At 50.0% G+C, this 16,271-nt stretch overlaps 2 protein-coding genes across 5 annotated transcripts in view; both read right to left on the minus strand.

The window, feature by feature from the left end:
* Positions 1-5,561: 5,561 nt before the first annotated feature.
* MRPS26 (mitochondrial ribosomal protein S26) lies at positions 5,562-7,557 on the minus strand. The gene is made up of 4 exons (XM_038571365.1): positions 7,255-7,557; positions 7,014-7,160; positions 6,797-6,920; positions 5,562-6,091 (listed from the first exon to the last, which is right to left on the minus strand). The coding sequence occupies exons 1-4, from the start codon at positions 7,464-7,466 to the stop codon at positions 5,954-5,956; spliced, it is 621 nt and encodes a 206-aa protein (XP_038427293.1). The 5' UTR covers positions 7,467-7,557; the 3' UTR covers positions 5,562-5,953.
* Positions 7,558-15,079: 7,522 nt separating this feature from the next.
* PTPRA (protein tyrosine phosphatase receptor type A) overlaps positions 15,080-16,271 on the minus strand; it is a 171,017-nt gene continuing 169,825 nt past the window's right edge. For all 4 annotated transcript variants that reach the window (XM_038571771.1, XM_038571770.1, XM_038571769.1 and 1 more), the window contains one exon: positions 15,080-15,718. In XM_038571771.1, the coding sequence (XP_038427699.1) occupies positions 15,708-15,718 (11 nt within the window). In that variant the 3' untranslated portion in view covers positions 15,080-15,707. The remainder of the gene's footprint in view (positions 15,719-16,271) is intronic.

Raw genomic sequence — 16,271 nt, forward strand, 5'->3', positions numbered from 1 at the left:
CAGCCAAAATGGTGGCAAAGGTGGCAGCAGAGTAACAGCAGTGGCACCCAGATGGTCACCTAAACCTCTGAGAGAGGGGAAACCTTGCAGCTGCTGCCCAGCAAAATCAAAGTATCAGATCGCATGTCGCTGGTCCAACGAAAAATCAAAATTCAAAATTCAAACTGTGGCTTCTACTGAAGGTGTATTGCTACATAATACCATTGTAAAGTTGAGCCATCCTAAATCAGGGATTACAGCCGTCAAATTTTACTTTTGAGGGCCCTGTCACCACCTTGATAAGACTGCCCTCTGCTGGAGATAAGGGGAGCTGCAGGTCAGATCTTCGCCTCTTCCAGCAATTCATTCCCAGTTTGACGGTATTTAGCAAGTAATTCTTCTTGGTCCATTGTACGATCTGATGCCATTATCTAGTTTCATTAAAAAAATAATAACACTGGGGACGCCTGGGTGACTCAGCGGTTTAGCGCCTGCCTTTGGCCCAGGGCACGATCCTGGAGTCCCAGGGTCGAATCCTGCATTGGGCTCCCTGCATGGAGCCTGCTTCTCTCTCTGCTTGTGTCTCTGCCTCTCTCTTTCTGTGTGTGTCTCTCATGAATAAATAAATAAAATCTAAAAAAACAAAAAAACAAAAAACAAAAAACAAAAACACCAAAAAACCCAAATAATCATATTTAAAAATAGGCAGAGAATGTGAATAGACATTTTTCCAAAGAAGACATACGGTAGGGCAGCCCGGGTGGCTCAGCAGTTTAGTGCTGCCTTCAGCCCAGGGCGTGATCCTGGAGACCTGGGATTGAGTCCCAAGGGCTCCCTGCAAGGAGCCTGCTTCTCTCTCTGCCTCTGCCTCTGTCTCTGTCTCTGCCTCTCTCTCTCTCTCTGTGTGTCTCTCATGAATAAATAAATAAAATCTTTAAAAAAAGATCTTCTATAAAAAAAAGAAGACATACAATAGATGGCCAAGAAACACTTGAAAAGATGCTCAGCATTACTTATCAGAAAAATGCAAATCAAAACTACAATGAGAGATCACTTTACACCTGTCAGAATGGCTAGAATCAAAAAGAAAAGGGGAACCTGGGAGGCTCAGTCAGGCATCTCTTGATTTTGGCTCAGGTAATGATTTCAAGGTCCTTTTTTTTTTTTTAAAGATTTTATTTACTTATTCATGAGAGACACAGAGAGAGAGGCAGAGACACAGGCAGAGGGAGAAGCAGGCTCCATGCCGGGAGCCCGATGTGTGACTCGATCCCGGGACTCCAGGATCAGGTCCTGGGCTGAAGGCAGGTGCTAAACCGCTGAGCCACCCAGGGATCCCATGGATCCTTGAGTTAGAGTCCCTTGTTGGACTCCATGCTAGGCATGCAATCTGCTTAAGATTCTCTTTTCCTCTGCCCCTCCCCACTCTTAAAAAATCCAAAAAACACAAGTGATGTAGCTATCAATACGTTTTACAGAAATTCAGAAAACATAAATTCCTAATTTTCAGAATGTATTACACTCCCACAGTTCATTTCACCTTATTTTTAAAAAGTCCCTGCAATACAATTCAGCGTATTTTGCCCTAAATACTTTAAGTTGTGAGAAACAGTGCTTCTACGTTGTTCATCCATAACACTCCGTTCCACAGGTGGCTTGGAAGTTTGTACACCATATTCTCAGGCTTTCCTTGCCAGCTGGTTTTCATTATGACAGTAACCTAGGAGTCTCTAGCAAGATTTGTTTTTACAGCCAAAGGATGAATTCATGTTTTCCCTCAGATTCCGGGGCACTCTGGAAGCCCTGAGTGGTTCCTGCCTTTCTGCCTGGGCACTGCAATTCTGACAGCAGCAGCAGATAAGCCAACATCAGCAGTTGAGGGCTTGGGGTCTGGCAGTGGTGGGCAAAGGTGCAGTAGCCAGGACTGACATTTAGGTGTCAAACTCAAAAGACCTTGACCAGCCACTCATAGGATGTCACAGTGGTTATGAAATCATCAGACACAAAATCCCACTCCTGGACCATCTCTCTCCTCCAGGAGGCAGCATTGAAAAGAAAAAAGAAGGGACACCTGGGTGGCTCAGCAGTTGAGTGTCTACCTTTGGCTCAGGGCGTGATCCCGGGATCTGGGATTGAATCCTGGATCGGGCTTCCTGCATGAAGCTTGATTCTTCGTCTATGTCTCTGCTTCTCTCTGTGTGTCTCTCATGAATACATAAATAATCTTTAAAAAAATACTGTAAAATGTAACACAACTTCCCAGAGACTTTCAACCACTTACTTGTGTGTTTTTGTTTTTTAAAGATTTATTCATTTGATAGAGAGATCACACACAAGCAAGGGCAACTGCAGAAGGAAGAAGCACTCCTCACTGAGCAAGAAGGGAGCCTGACTCAGGGCTCCATCCGAGGATCCTGAAATCATGACCTGAGCTGAAAGGCAGATGCTTACTTGACTGAGCCACCCAGGTGCCCCAACCACTTATCCGTGTTTTTACCCTTGGCAAGGAGAAATGCCAAAACATTTGGGGAAGATTATCAGATCTATGACTCACAGGGCCACTGTGGAGTACTGGTGAGGGTCGACCTATGCAGCTCTGACCTTGTCTTTATTGGGCACTTTTACGACAGCAGTGTTTTTCCTTACAGATTCCTGATTTCAAGGCCTTGGAAATGGAACAATGAATTGGGACCGTATTCTGTTTCTTGACATGGATGTTCACATATATGGATTATGCACTTACTTGCACTAAGGAAATATTTGTTGAAGCAACCAATGAGAGAAATGCCGGTCTCAGGACTTGGGGTTGTAAACATTGCTTTTGATTTCCTGTCTGGGAAAGCAAGAGAGTTCCAAGCTGACTCTTCCTGCCAGAATTCAGAATGGTCTTGATTTCATCAGTCAGCGGGACTTGTTTCCCAGGAAGAAACTGTACTTGTGCCAGGGACAATCAGGGGCCTAAGTTCAGGGGGAAACTCCCAAAGATTTCAGGGAATATTTGACACCTGTAAGTATGTTCCACACAGAAAATTTGGAGTATATTGGAAAAATATGGGGAATGACCTAAGGCTTACTCAGGTCTACTGTGGCCTCTTTGATGGAAGAGATTAAGAAGTACCCAGTGCCCATTCATGTGGCAAATGCATTCTTCTTTTCCCTGTCCACTTGGACTAGTACAAGCAGTTTGCTTCTACCTAGCAGCAGTATACCATTGCCATCCAGTCCAAGAGATGAACAACTCTGCAGTGTTTTATTTTTAAAGATTTTATTTATTCATGAGAGAGAGAGAGAGAGAGAGGCAGAGACACAGGCAGAGGGAGAAGCAGGCTCCATGCAGGGAGCCTGATGTGGGACTCGATCCCGGGTCTCCAGGATCAGGCCCTGGGCTGAAGGCGGCGCTAAACCGCTGAGCCACCAGGGATGCCCTATTTTTAAAGATTTTAAGTAATCTCTACACCCAATGTGGGGCTTGAGCCTATTACCCCAAGATCTACCAACTGAGCCAGCCAGGCACCCCAACAGCTCTAGTTTTGTACAACCTAATCCCTAAGACCTTGGCCACCCACCCCAGGACATCATGGTCGTCCACTTCACTGATGTCATGTTCCTTATCTTGGAGAATTGGAAAGGACAGGAATCCAGGTGTAAAACACCCATGCTTGACTCAAGAGATAAATCCCAGGGAAAAATTGCCCACCCAGCAAAGTTCCTGGGGGGTCAGCATACCTCTCCAAGTGAAACACAAATCTTGTCCCTCAATCTACCCTCACAATGAATAAATCATGGTAGGTAGGCCTCAAGTCTTGGTGAAAGCACTTACGTTTGCATATTGCCCACAAAATAGAAGAGGCCCTGGTGTTTCTGAGGCCATCAGGGTTCTATTGGAGATAAAGCATTCTTCTGTGGGACACCACATAACTCTGCAACCTGGACCAGGTAAGATCTGAGCTTACCTGTGCACCTAACAGCACTCTATGATCCATGAGATGCAGGTACAGATGAGATTGGGCTTGCTTTAACCCTGAAGGTACCAGTAAGCTGCCTAATCTGTGTCTATACCAGTAAGAAGATGGCCGTGGGTGAAGGATAAAAACATTGAAGCTTGGTTTACAGGTGGCTCCACATGATATACTGACATCAGCAGTGAATGCTAAGGACTTATAGCCTCATGGAGGACACTAAAGGACAGCTGTAAAGGAAAAGCTGCCCAAAGACAGAGTTTCAAGAAAGTTTGACACAGTTTTTTCTACCTGAAGAGAAATAGCTTGTGTCCAAATTCTGGTGCAGAAAGCCAGGGACTTTAACAAGAATGAAACTGGACTTTCTGACACAGGCTGTGTCCCATGTGTAAAGCTCACCAAACACTTCCACTGCAGGGGACCAAATGGTCCACTTCTCACAACAAATCCCAAGGCTACGGGCACAGTTGTCTTGATCCATGGTCTATGATGTGCACCCATCAGCTTTCACTTCAGAAGTTATACTGAGCATCTGAAACTAAAGACTACACCGTCCTGTGCCTGGGCTCAGCACCAGAGGAAAGATGACCCACATCAGCCTGGGGAGGGAGGTTATTGCCTTCAGGGGTGCAGGGCCTGATGGAGGCTGGGTGTAAGGCAGTATAACTATTAGCCCTCTGCTTGTACCTCTATACCTGCTACCTCACTTGAATGTTGAAGGATGGCACATATTCCCTAAAAGGTTTTCATGTTTTAGGGGTTTCCAGACTGTCTCCACAACCTGGGAGTTGGGGAAAGAAACTAGGATTCTGTTCATTTTCCTCTGGTGGTATCTGGGCAAGTTCAGGTGAATTAGTGACAAAGGGCCAGCAGCTCTGACTCTGAAAGACACGAGGACTTATGCTTGAATAGGGGCCATAAATCTATATGTTCACTTGTTGAACCTTGTGAATTTCAATTACAATTCTGGTACCCATAGCGTTTGGTCCAAGTGCTAGATAAGCCACATTGATCTTCTAAAGGTCAATCAGGCCTCTTGCCAGTACCAATATGGTGTGTAGTCCAAGGAAGCTGGTAGTGCCAGGGCCATGTGGGTCATGGAAGCCTTGGGTAGAAAGGGCCACTGATAAAGAAATGGGGTTTCTTCCTTACTTCTGTGCCTTGGGCACACCAGACCTCAGCTGGCAAATCTTAGGATCAAGCAGAAGCGGGTCTTTGGCCAGTGGTTAGCTTGTGTCTCTGCTGCCCTTTTGTTACCTGGATACTCTGGCTAGAGTCCTAAAGCTCTAGATCAGGAGTTGGCAAACTTCTCTAAAAACCCATGTAACATGGGACACCTGGGTGGCTCAGTAGTTGAGCGTCTGCCTTCAGCCCAGGGTGTGATCCTGGAGTCCCAGTATCGAGTTCCACATTGGGCTCCCCGCATGAAGTCTGCTTCTCCCTCTCCCTGTGTCTCTGCCTCTCTCTTTCTGTTTCTCATGAATAAATAAATAAAATCTTAAAAAAAAAAAAAAAACAAAAACCCATGTAACAAATATTTTTTACACTTTGCAAGTCAAATAGTCTGTTACACAGCTCATTTCTGCCATTATAGTGTGAAAGTAGTCAATGAATGAATGTAGCTGTGTTCCAATAAAATTTATTTACAAAAACAGGCAGTAGGACAAACTGGGCCAAAGGACTGTAATTTGCCAACCTCTGTCCATGTCCTTGATGACACTTAGACCGAGTTGATCGAGGGGACTGTGGTCCATTCTGCGCCACTGTGAGCCACTGTGAGCTGGAAACCTCTAAGGTCTGCTGCTTTGCTGAGTCGTACATGGGTGTAGAACAGGACAGTATGTATGGGAACTGCCAACCAGGTGGTGGGTGCAGGGCAGAATGTGAGGAGGACACTGGAATAGGCTGAGCCTCCTTCTTCCTAAGCAACATCAACAGATCTATTCCAGATCAGGCCCAACCCTCCTACCCCATACACACATGGTCCCTGGGTGGGCACTGTCCTTACTGGACCCTTACGAGCCCTTATGCTGTGGTCTGACCACCAGCCCTTCCCTGGTGATGGCCCAATTGTAGCTCTTCGGCGGCGAGTCCAATGCTTCTTCCACCCGTGCCTCCAGGTTCTCTCGGGTAATGAAATTTTTTGCTTCCTCCTATTGGGAGACAGAAAGCTACTGAATGGAAGTCTCCAGCACAGGCCTGCTGACCTTTAGCCCACTGAGTCTCCAGTTCTCCCTCTGGATGGATGCTTGGAGCCCAGGTCCTCTGTGACCTTCCAGTGGAAGAGTATCAGGCAGCCTTATCATATTCCTCTTAGATAATTATCCACTGGACATCTCAGCCAGAACTCCAAGCACACCAGTTGTGACAATCTCGAGTCCCACTGGGTTGAATGTTGCCTCAATGTCCCTCGTTAATCTCTGTCAAACTTGTTCTCCGCACCCCCCCATTACTTTAATTCAGACCTCATCCACTCTTAATGGATCACTCCCAAATGGTCTCCCTGCTTTTTAGTCTCACACCTGCCACCCTAGCCCAAAATATTAACACTTCAATGACTATACCCGCAAAACAAAATACCAACTCCTTGTGGAACTGGGGGCCCTTCCGGGGTAAGAGGCGGGCTTACCGCCACCTAGCTACTCGGATACTTTACAATTCTAATGTCAACTCTCACCTCTGGGTGTCTGCGCCCGTCACTCTCTTTGCACTCCTCCCCCAAATCCTCACCTGCTAACTGAGCCTCAAGGCTGCTCGCTCCCTCAGTGCGCTGGCCAGTGTCCCACTGCGCCGCGCCCAGGACTGCCGCCCAGGAGTTGTTCCCGGCCCTTAGCTCCAGGCCCGGAGACGCGACCCACCTGCAGCTGCAGCACTTCCTGCTCCTTGAGCTGCGCCCAGGCCTGGGCCTCTCGGGCCCGCCGGGCTTCTTCCTCCGCCTGCCGCTGCTGCTGCTCCCGCGCCTCCTGCCGCAGCCTAGCTAACCTGGGGTGGGGGCGAGGGCAAGAGGCTGAGACTGCGCGCGGCTGGGTCTGCCCCGCGCCACCAGCGGCCTGCCCCGCCTCCCGGCCCACTCACCGCAGCTCGTGGAGCCGCTGGTTCTCCGCCTGGTTCCAGGCCATCAGGTCGCGGTGCTCGGTGGCATCCTGCAGCGCCTTGCGCTCTGCCAAGACCCCGGCCCGGGCCTCGTGCGCCTTCTTCCGCACCTCAGTCACGAACTCCAGCCTGGGCGGAGACAGGCCCGCGGTCGGCACCCTCTCCGCCCGCCCTCCGCCTCACAGCCCACGGCGCCGGCGGCCGCCCCCGCCGTCACACACACCTGAGGGCGCGCACCGTCTGGCGGTACTGCCGGTAACGCTCCGTCAGCACGAAGAACTCTACGGGATCCACCGTGGGCGGGGTCGCCACGCGCCCGACCTTGGACTTGGCCGGAAGGTCGTGGCGGGTCTTGCGGCCGCGCACGAGGAGCAGCAGCGGGGCCGGAGGCCCCCACCGGGGACCCGCGCCCCAAACTCTCAGCGCGCAAAGCATGGCCGCAGCCTTCCCGGTTCCGGCGCGCCGCAGGGCATCACGGGGCCCGGAGACGACCGCGGGGCACCACGGGACGCGTAGTCCGCGGGCCCCGCCCCCACCCCCGGGAGCCCGTAGGGCGGGGCGGCGCGCGCAGGCACACCTCCGCGGGGTCCTCGGGCCCGGGCCTTGGCCGCACCCTCCCTGCAGGGCCTGCCCCGCCCCGCCCCGCGTCCCTCCCGCCGGCGGGCGGGGCCCACGTCCCCCAACCCCCGCGCTGGAGAGTCTCAGAGCGGGTGGGCGAGGGACGGGACAGAGGAGAGAGCTCGAAGCAGCAGCTTCAGGGGCTTCGTATCTTTATTGGAAGGCGACAGGGCGCGGTGCTCTAGGTCCAGTCTGTGGGGGGAGGAGGTGATCATTTCAGAGGACGCCCTGGTCACCAGGCTGCTCGCCTGCGACCTTGCCCGCCCTCACCTCTCCCGACCTGGTCCGCCAGGCGGCCAGCTTGCTCTCTCGTCCTGAGGACCCCCTTGCCGGCTAGGGAACCCAGCGTGGGGGCTCTGGAGCTCCCTGGGCGTTGCCCACCCCAAACAAACCTGGTTTGTAAAAACCTGAGCTCACACCAACTTAAATTACGTAATGTTTTTGCCTAATACGAATTTACTTTTTCTCCTTCAGTTATGGCTTTCCCGTGCACTTTAAAATAAATGCAAAATAGTAATAATAATCCATCGCTGCACACTGGTCTTCTGCAATCACTGCATTTCTAGTGCGTCAGCCTTGGTTCTTGGGACCCCCTTACCTAATAGTGTAAGTTCACACCCCTCACCTCTTTTCACTGAGGGGCTGCTCACCTCCGGACATATGGGCTTCTCTTGACAAGAAAGAAGCCTGGAGGACCCTAGTACAGCCACTGTCTTATGGAGGTTTTCAGTAGAATTCTCTCCACTCCACTAGTTACTTCTTTTAATTTAACATAAGTATCTTATCATAAATTGTCTAGAATTCTGGGAAATAGGAAGGATAGCAGATAGCATCCTGCTGTGTGCCCAGGGGTCGTCTCAGTTTTAGCTCATTACTCCCCTCTTTTGTCCACATATCCCCCAAGTCCTTAGCCACAATGGCCCCTGCTGGCCAATGCCAGGCCTCTCCCTGTACTTACTAGCAGTGTTTGCACCAGGTGCTGCTTTCTACAGAGGGGCCACCAGCCTGTAGTTCTGCCCTCCCAGGGCACACTGTTCTCAGGGGGAGCCAGGGAATTGCTTGGGAGGTTATGGGCGGTCTGGTCTGGGCCGTTTGCTGCAGTGCCCAGGACCCTTCCTCAGAAACGAGCCAAGGCTGTGGCCTGCCCACTGCTCCTACCCTAGGCTCACAGTAGGTGAAGGAGCCCCAGCTAATACCTTCTTCCTCCCACTCAGGCGGGGGATACCTTTAACCCACCTTGGGGGCAGGTGGGGGTGGCTGGGCTGAGCTGGAAGCTCCCTTTCCTCCAGGGTACCAGCCATGGGACCAGTGCTGAGCCTTCGAGGGTCCAAAATGAACAGTCAGCAGCAGCAGCAGGAAGCCTAGCCTGGATAACAGCACTCAAGACGACAGGCGCTTCCATCCATAACTCTTTCCATTTCTTCCAGGGCCCCTTAGACACCTGGCACTTCAAGGATAGCTTGTGTTTCCTAATGCCCTTCCCTCTTCCCTCACTGCCCCTCATCCAAAGACTCTTGGGATCTGGACCCCAAAGGCTCCTGGCAACTAGCCTTCCCCAGAACCTCCTGGGACACAGAGGGTCCCAGCCTTGCCAGCAGAGGGCCTTCCTTTGTCTGTCAGGCCTACCCCTCCCTCCTTCAGGGATTCTAGAAGTGGGAGAAGGTTGGGAAGAGGAACAGAGGTAAGGGAAGCTCTCCAAGGGCCAGGCAGCAGTGTAGGGGCATTTGGGGCACCTGGTGCATGGCATGCTGCCTCTGTCCTTTGTCATCTCTCTTCCATGGCAGTTGGGGGTGTGGAATGGATGTGGTGGTGACATGGACAAGTGTTTTTTTTTTTTTTTTTTTAAGATTTTATTTATTTATTCATGAGAGACAGAGAGAGAGAGAGAGAGAGGCAGAGACACAGGCAGACACTTGCCCGGGGTTGGGCAAGTGCTTCCACCCCTCATCCCTCCTATGCTAAAAGCAGCAGGCACAGGGACAGTGGTGCAGAGAGAAAGGTAAAGGGTTTTTTCCTGGGACATGGTTCGGGGTAGAGGGACTTGGGAGGGAGAAGAAGAACAGTGTGTCATACACGCAGGACAGACTTCCATCCAGGAGTCCCAGCCTTTGGGGAGAACAGCCTCTTTACTTACTGAGGGAAAGCTATGGAGGAGCTGGCTCCTTGAGGTGGCTCCTCCAGGTGACAGTGGATCCCCCGCCACCCTGGAGACAGCCAGTGCTAGGATTTATTGATCAGGAGACACTACACTGTTCCTGGTCCACGCACTTCAGTGATGTCTCAAAGAGGGAGGGGGCGCAGCCTGCCACCCAACACCCTTCTCTTATCAGTGTATGTTCCTAGTGTATTTTTAGCCACTGGCCCTGGGGTCACCAAATTGCTCCCTCTCCCTCCCAGGGATCTGAAGTACTAAGACTCCTGCTCCAGCCTGGCCAGGCCCTGAAAAATCACTTCCCTTCTCCCAGGTTGCATCCTCAAGCTCCTGCCCTTTGGCCTACAAAGCCTGGTCTTCTCTGATCCAGAAACAAACAGTAGCCTAGGGGGCGGGAAATGCCTGGGGGAGTCTACGAGGGCCTGAAGGCTTGTCTGCCAAACTGCAAAATAGGCTGGATGGAGCAGTCCTCATCCATACACCTGGGCACTAGTGATGAATCATTCCAGATGGAGGCAGGTTTGGGTGGGGCACACCTACCCCCAGGCAGCTTCTCTTTCCTCCCAGCCAGCCCATGGGGGGGGGGGGGGGGGCTGCTAAGGGGGTAGTACAGCATCTGCAGGCTAGTAGCTGGTAGGACTATGAATGAGCAGGAGGTAGGAATAGTTTTGCCTCTCAGGGTTCCAAGCCCTCCCCATTCTGTGCTCAGCCAAGGGACTATTCATGGACTTGGACACAGCTAACCTAGGGCACTTGAAACATGCCCCCACCTATCAATCTGCGTCAGCCCAGCTTTTCACCACCAGCTATTAGCATGGGGGACAGGAGGAGGGCAGAGGCCTGTTTATAGGATTAATAGCCAATCTCTGCATTTGGGCTAAACAAATGCAAGAGCCAGGGTCAGGCTTGGTGTTGTGGTAGCCAGTCATTAGGAGAATAGGTGTGTGGGCAGCCCGGGCGGCCCAGTGGTTTAGCGCTGCCTTTGGCCCAGGGCCTGATCCTGGAGACCCAGGTTTGAGTCCCACGTCGGGCTCCCTGCATGGAGCCTGCTTCTCCCTCTGCCTGTGTCTCTGCCCCCCTCTCTCTCTCTGTCTCTCATGGATAAATAAATAAAATCTTAAAAAAAAAAAAAAAGAGTAGGTGTGTCAAATCTTGTGGCAAAGATGGGGGAGGGGATGGCCTAATGGGCACCAGTCATTCATGGGTGCCTGGACATGAATTTCCAAAATGATTTATATTTAGTGGAGACCAGAGACAATATGTGGATTATATAGTTAAATTGTTTGGAGAAATAATACACTTTGTTCCTATATGTGTTGGTTAACCAAGTAATTTTTAGAGAAACATTTGTGGTTTAGTAAAAATGATGGAGTTCAATAAACTAGCTTAGTTCTGGTTTGGGCTTACAGAATGTTTTATTCAAAGTCCCCTGTGTTTATTTTATTTTATTTTTTATTTTATTTTTTTAAATTTTTATTTATTTATGATAGTCACAGAGAGAGAGAGAGAGAGAGAGGCAGAGACATAGGCAGAGGGAGAAGCAGGCTCCATGCACCGGGAGCCCGACGTGGGATTCGATCCTGGGTCTCCAGGATCGCGCCCTGGGCCAAAGGCAGGCGCTAAAACGCTGCGCTACCCAGGGATCCCCCCTGTGTTTATTTTAAAAGAGGAATGGCGGGATCCCTGGGTGGCGCAGTGGTTTAGCGCCTGCCTTTGGCCCAGGGCGCGATCCTGGAGACCCGGGATCGAATCCCATATCGGGCTCCTGGTGCATGGAGCCTGCTTCTCCCTCTGCCTGTGTCTCTGCCTCTCTCTCTCTCTCTGTGTGACTATCATAAATAAATTAAAAAAAAAAAAAAATTAAAAAAAAAAAAATAAATAAAAGAGGAATGGGGTGCCTTTTTTTTCTGTAATTTGTTTGTAGTTTTTCCTAAAAAATTCAAATCAGAATTAAGCTTCCCAGGGGACGCTCTGGTTCCTTTCTTTCTGGCAACATACATAGCTTTTCAAGAATGTTTCTGTCCTCTTCCAGATTACAGACTCTAAAATTCATCCTCGTATCCCTCTCAGCAGGGCACAGAAAGCTGGTTGTTCACCACTGAGCTCCAACTCATGCTTGCCTGGAGGACAGGACTTCATCTGTCTGGGAGCTGCTTGTAGTCAGTTGGGAAAGCAGAGGCTTAGAGCTGAGTGCTCAGGTGCTGCTGGAGCAGAGGGACACAAACCCCTGATCAGATGGTCTGGGCAAAGGATGACAATGAGTTAGCTAGGGTCTGCACACAGGGTAGCTGCGGTGCTCCCACGTAAGAACGAAATGGAGAAGAGTCCACACAAGAACTGCCAGTGGGTCTGGATCCCCGGGCTAGGGGTGGAGGGAGAGAGGTGCAGAGAATGCTGGAAGGCTGCAGGAAGGGATGGTAGACTCTGGAGAGACCAGGTGAACCCCTCAACCATGGGTGAGACAGGTACCTGTGGGTCACCTTTTGCAGTCACTTGGCAGGAAGCAGGCTATGCCGACCTGTAGCTCAGGGCTGGGGTAGGGCTGAAGGTCCACAGCATACAGATCACAGGAATGCTTGGGCTCTGAGGATGGAGAGAGGAGGAGCAGAGGCTACAGAGTGAGGATAAAGTCAGAAGGGAGGAAGGAGCCAGAGGGCAGAGAGTGGATCCTTGGCAAGAGGTAACAAGGGAATCTGGGATAGGATTCTGGATAAAGTGTGACAGAAGATCGAGTGAGTCTATCACAAAGGCAGAGGACTACAGGCCTGGTGGAGGTGCCTTTTTTTTTAAAAAATTAAAACCAAAGACTTACGCTTTTGGTGGTGGAGTGCTGAGGGAAACTGAACGCCCATGAGGGCGCTGACTTGATGAACTGGGGTCTGAGCACAGTGGGCACTGGATGCCTCGCTCCCTGTTCTGAGAAGTCCTCACAGGCTCTAGCTTTAACTCCATGCAGCACAGCTGACCAACTGAGGGGCGGGCACTGGATGAAGCAGTCACCCCTGCTGTGCCCACACAATTGTGTGGTGTGAACCCTGATACACTTACCCCTTAGCCTTGACTAGTTCCTGTCAGGTTTATGTCTCTTTCAACAGTGCAAGTCCTGCTTGAAGACATCTGTTTAGCAGCCAGGTGATATTTAAAATACTGGCCCAGAGGCGCCTAGGTGGCTCAGTTGGTAAAGCATCTACCTTTGGCTCAGGTCATGATCTTAGGTTCCTGGTATGGAGCCCCACATTGGGCTCCCTGCTCAGTGGGGAGTCTGCTTCTCCCTCTCCCTCTGGCCCTCCACCCTGCTCATGTTTTGTTTCTCTCTCTCTCAAATAATAATCTTAAATTTTATATATATACACACACACACACACCCAGCCACCAAGCAAATCTGCATGGATTTCAACAGAAAGGGGAAGTAGCCAGGCCACTCTGGTGAGCTGGTAATCAGTCCTTCGGTAGGAACCCTTGTACACACTAGTAAGCTGCTCCACACCAGCCCTAGCAACAGGAGGTAGGCAGCCTGCTGGGAGGTAAGGAGGCAACCCAGGACACGTGAGGGGCTCTCCTACAGATTTGCTATATAGCTTGCTGACCCAAGGCCTGTGGCCTCCTCCACCTGCCAGGACTTGGTCACAGAGGCACCAAACTGTAGCTTGCATAGAGCCAGGGTCTCCTTCTCAAACATGGCACCTCTCATCAGAAATCCTTCTCAGATTGCTTAATTTGCCCATGCTTCTTTGAAAACCACTGAGTTTTGAATTTATTGTTACTTGGAGTTCCTTAGTTCTTACAGAAGGACTAAGTACTTCTGACACCCACTCACTTCTCAGAAACTTCCAGAGGTTGTCTGTTATGGTGCCCCTGCCTCCTGAAGATATCCTGAGTATGTGCTGAACCTGGCTCCCATCTTAAAGCCACCACACCTGTTCACCTTCTGTAGGGTTCTGAGGCCTTCAGTAATGTGGTTCCATGTGACTTTGCCTCCTTTCACTCATCCGCATTTCTGGCATCCCTTGGATCCAGCTCAAGTCCCACCTCTGCCAACAAGTACAGCAGCAATGACCTCTGACTGTGCTTCCCATGGCTTGGGCTGTGGTGCCACTTCTTACTCCTGACAGCCTGAGTAGCCCAGGGCCTGACCCTGCTCTTTGAGAAAGTCCCCATGGGTTGTAAGACTCTCTTAGCCCTGTATTGACAGCTGTGGCAACCAGTTCACATTCCTGTTCCCACGATGAGCTGCTCATGAGGGTAAGAGGCAATGAACAGACCCACCCTCCCAGCTGTGCCAACTAAAGACTACATTTCCCAACATTCCTATAGTCACACAGTGTAGCCTTATGACTAGGTTTTGGCCAATAGGATAGGAGTGAAAATGGAAAGAACTTTTCTTCATGTCCTTAAAAATGAAGTTGCTTGCTCTCTATTTTCTTTTTGCTTGTCCATAAGAAAAGACCGTGATCCAGCTTCAGCTGTGAGGACAATAACAACATTCTAAGGGCACCAGAGTAGCTCAGTAGTTGAGCATCTGCCTTTGATTCAAGTCGTGATCCTGGGGTCCTGGGATCAAGCCCTGTAGCAGGCTCCCTGCCTTTCTGTCTCTCATGAACCAAAAAATAAAATCTTACAAAACAAAACAAAAAGGAATAACATTCTAAGGGGCACTGGGACAAGATGGGAGAATACTGGGTCTCTGGACTGAGCACACCATTACATGAGAAATAAATGAACATCCACATGACTTAAAACACAAATGCCAGACATTTTTATATAATGTCAGGCTTGCTATCAAGTTGGAATTGAAGACTCCTACTATCCTGGCCTCTGGATCTGAGACACTTCCATATAAAAGTCCAGGAAATGAGGGCAGATATAAAAGGAAATGAAAGCTATTTAATCTAGTAAGTGTGGGTATAAAGACTTATCCTGGATAGTGACACAATCCAGACAATTTTATAGCAAAGCACCAGTGAAGTTGGACTGGACTTAGTCAGCTATCTCCTCTTTCTTCCATGCCCCTGTGCCAGGGAAACACTGAGGATGTTGGCCATCTTCCAGGGAGCAAGGCTGGCTGGGATCACTGTACCAAAGATGTGTTGGGAACGAAAGGTGAGTCCTGGCAACTAGCTGAGAGCTGGAGAGGCTGTGCCATTGGAAAGGAGTTGAGAGGATGGCGGTTTGTGAGACCAGTTGAGACAGAACACTAATAAGCAGGGCCAGGAGTGGCCTAGGTAAGAGCCCCAGCCCTGGTATGGCTGCCCCACCCCAGACAAAGGGAGACGCTTCCTCAGGGAGTCAAAGCTTTTATTACCTGATAATCCCTAGTGTGTTGCCAGAGATACCGCTCTGGTTCCTTTACTCCCCACAGTAGGTTGTGGTGGTGGTGGTGGGGAGGGTGGAATGGGGAGGGATTATTTACAGAGCAGGAAGGGAATAAGAACCTGAAAGGGGTGAGGGAGTGGGGGCACCAGGACAACCAATTTCCTCAAGAGCTCTGAGAACTTTGTGCTTTTTTTCTTAGTTGATGCTGAGCTACCTGGAATGAATTTTGTGTTCCTTCTTTAGGAAAAGATGTCTAAACCAAAGAATAATACAGCTCAATTTCCAGGCAGAGGATTTCACGATATCAATCCAAACATCACACTATTTAATTCCCCAATAAAACATTGGAAAAAGGACTATCAGTACTAACACATTTACATATAAAATCTCCACCTAATAGGTAATAGAAGCCTATGTACCAATTTCTAAAACAGTTATAAGATATATACACAATTTTGGGTATATTAACAAAACAGAATATTACAAAATATTAAAGGCAAATTTCCTGTCCACTGGATCTCATCACCTCTTACTTGAAGTTGGCATAATCTGAGAATGCATCAATATATTCCTGCACCACCTTGTAGCAGAACTCATACTGTTCCTGTAGAGCAAAAGGAGGGGAAAAGCCACCGTTATTGAAGAGAATCAGGTACGTGCAATTCCTGACAGACCAGTTTTTTAAAAGATGGGAACCTGAGGGAAGTGAATGTTTTTGGACTTGCACCTGAGCCCTGACCTGCCTGCGAAGTTCTGATAGCGTTCCCCTTCTGGGTTGAGTATAGCTAATTTTGTCCTGATGGAGGTGACCAGAAAGGAAGATGTGGTCCTAGGTTTGCAGCAGTTAGACAGGAGTGTGCAGGGCTGGCAGACCAAGCAGCTGGGGAGATGGCTGGGTGTGGCCTGCACCTCACCATGGTTGCCAGACTGCAGGTGCTCTGGCTCTCAAAGCCTCACCAATTCTGAAACCTCTTAAAATGTATTTTTCTTTCCCCTCATACATGTCTTGCTCTCCGAGGTTCAGGGGCCCTTTTGGGTGCTTGTCCCCATACTCAGTGGTTACTGGTTAATGAGACAGTCAGGAGCCTGAGCAGTAGAGGCGGCATACCTGAGTCTTCCTATCCCAGGACCCATGGAAGAGTGCAGACAAGCCCTAT

Source organism: Canis lupus, chromosome 24, assembly GCF_011100685.1.
Source record: "Canis lupus familiaris isolate Mischka breed German Shepherd chromosome 24, alternate assembly UU_Cfam_GSD_1.0, whole genome shotgun sequence".
Taxonomy (NCBI): Eukaryota; Metazoa; Chordata; class Mammalia; order Carnivora; family Canidae; genus Canis; species Canis lupus.

Bases quoted from the DNA above. Each gene is read 5' to 3' on its own strand.
- MRPS26 (XM_038571365.1), bottom strand. From the start codon at position 7,466: ATGCTTTGCGCGCTGAGAGTTTGGGGCGCGGGTCCCCGGTGGGGGCCT. The intron at 7,161-7,254 runs GTGTGTGTGACG...GTCTCCGCCCAG, and splicing joins CAGACGGTGCGCGCCCTCAG to GCTGGAGTTCGTGACTGAGG. The intron at 6,092-6,796 runs GTGGGTCGCGTC...GTCTCCCAATAG, and splicing joins AGGAAGTGCTGCAGCTGCAG to GAGGAAGCAAAAAATTTCAT.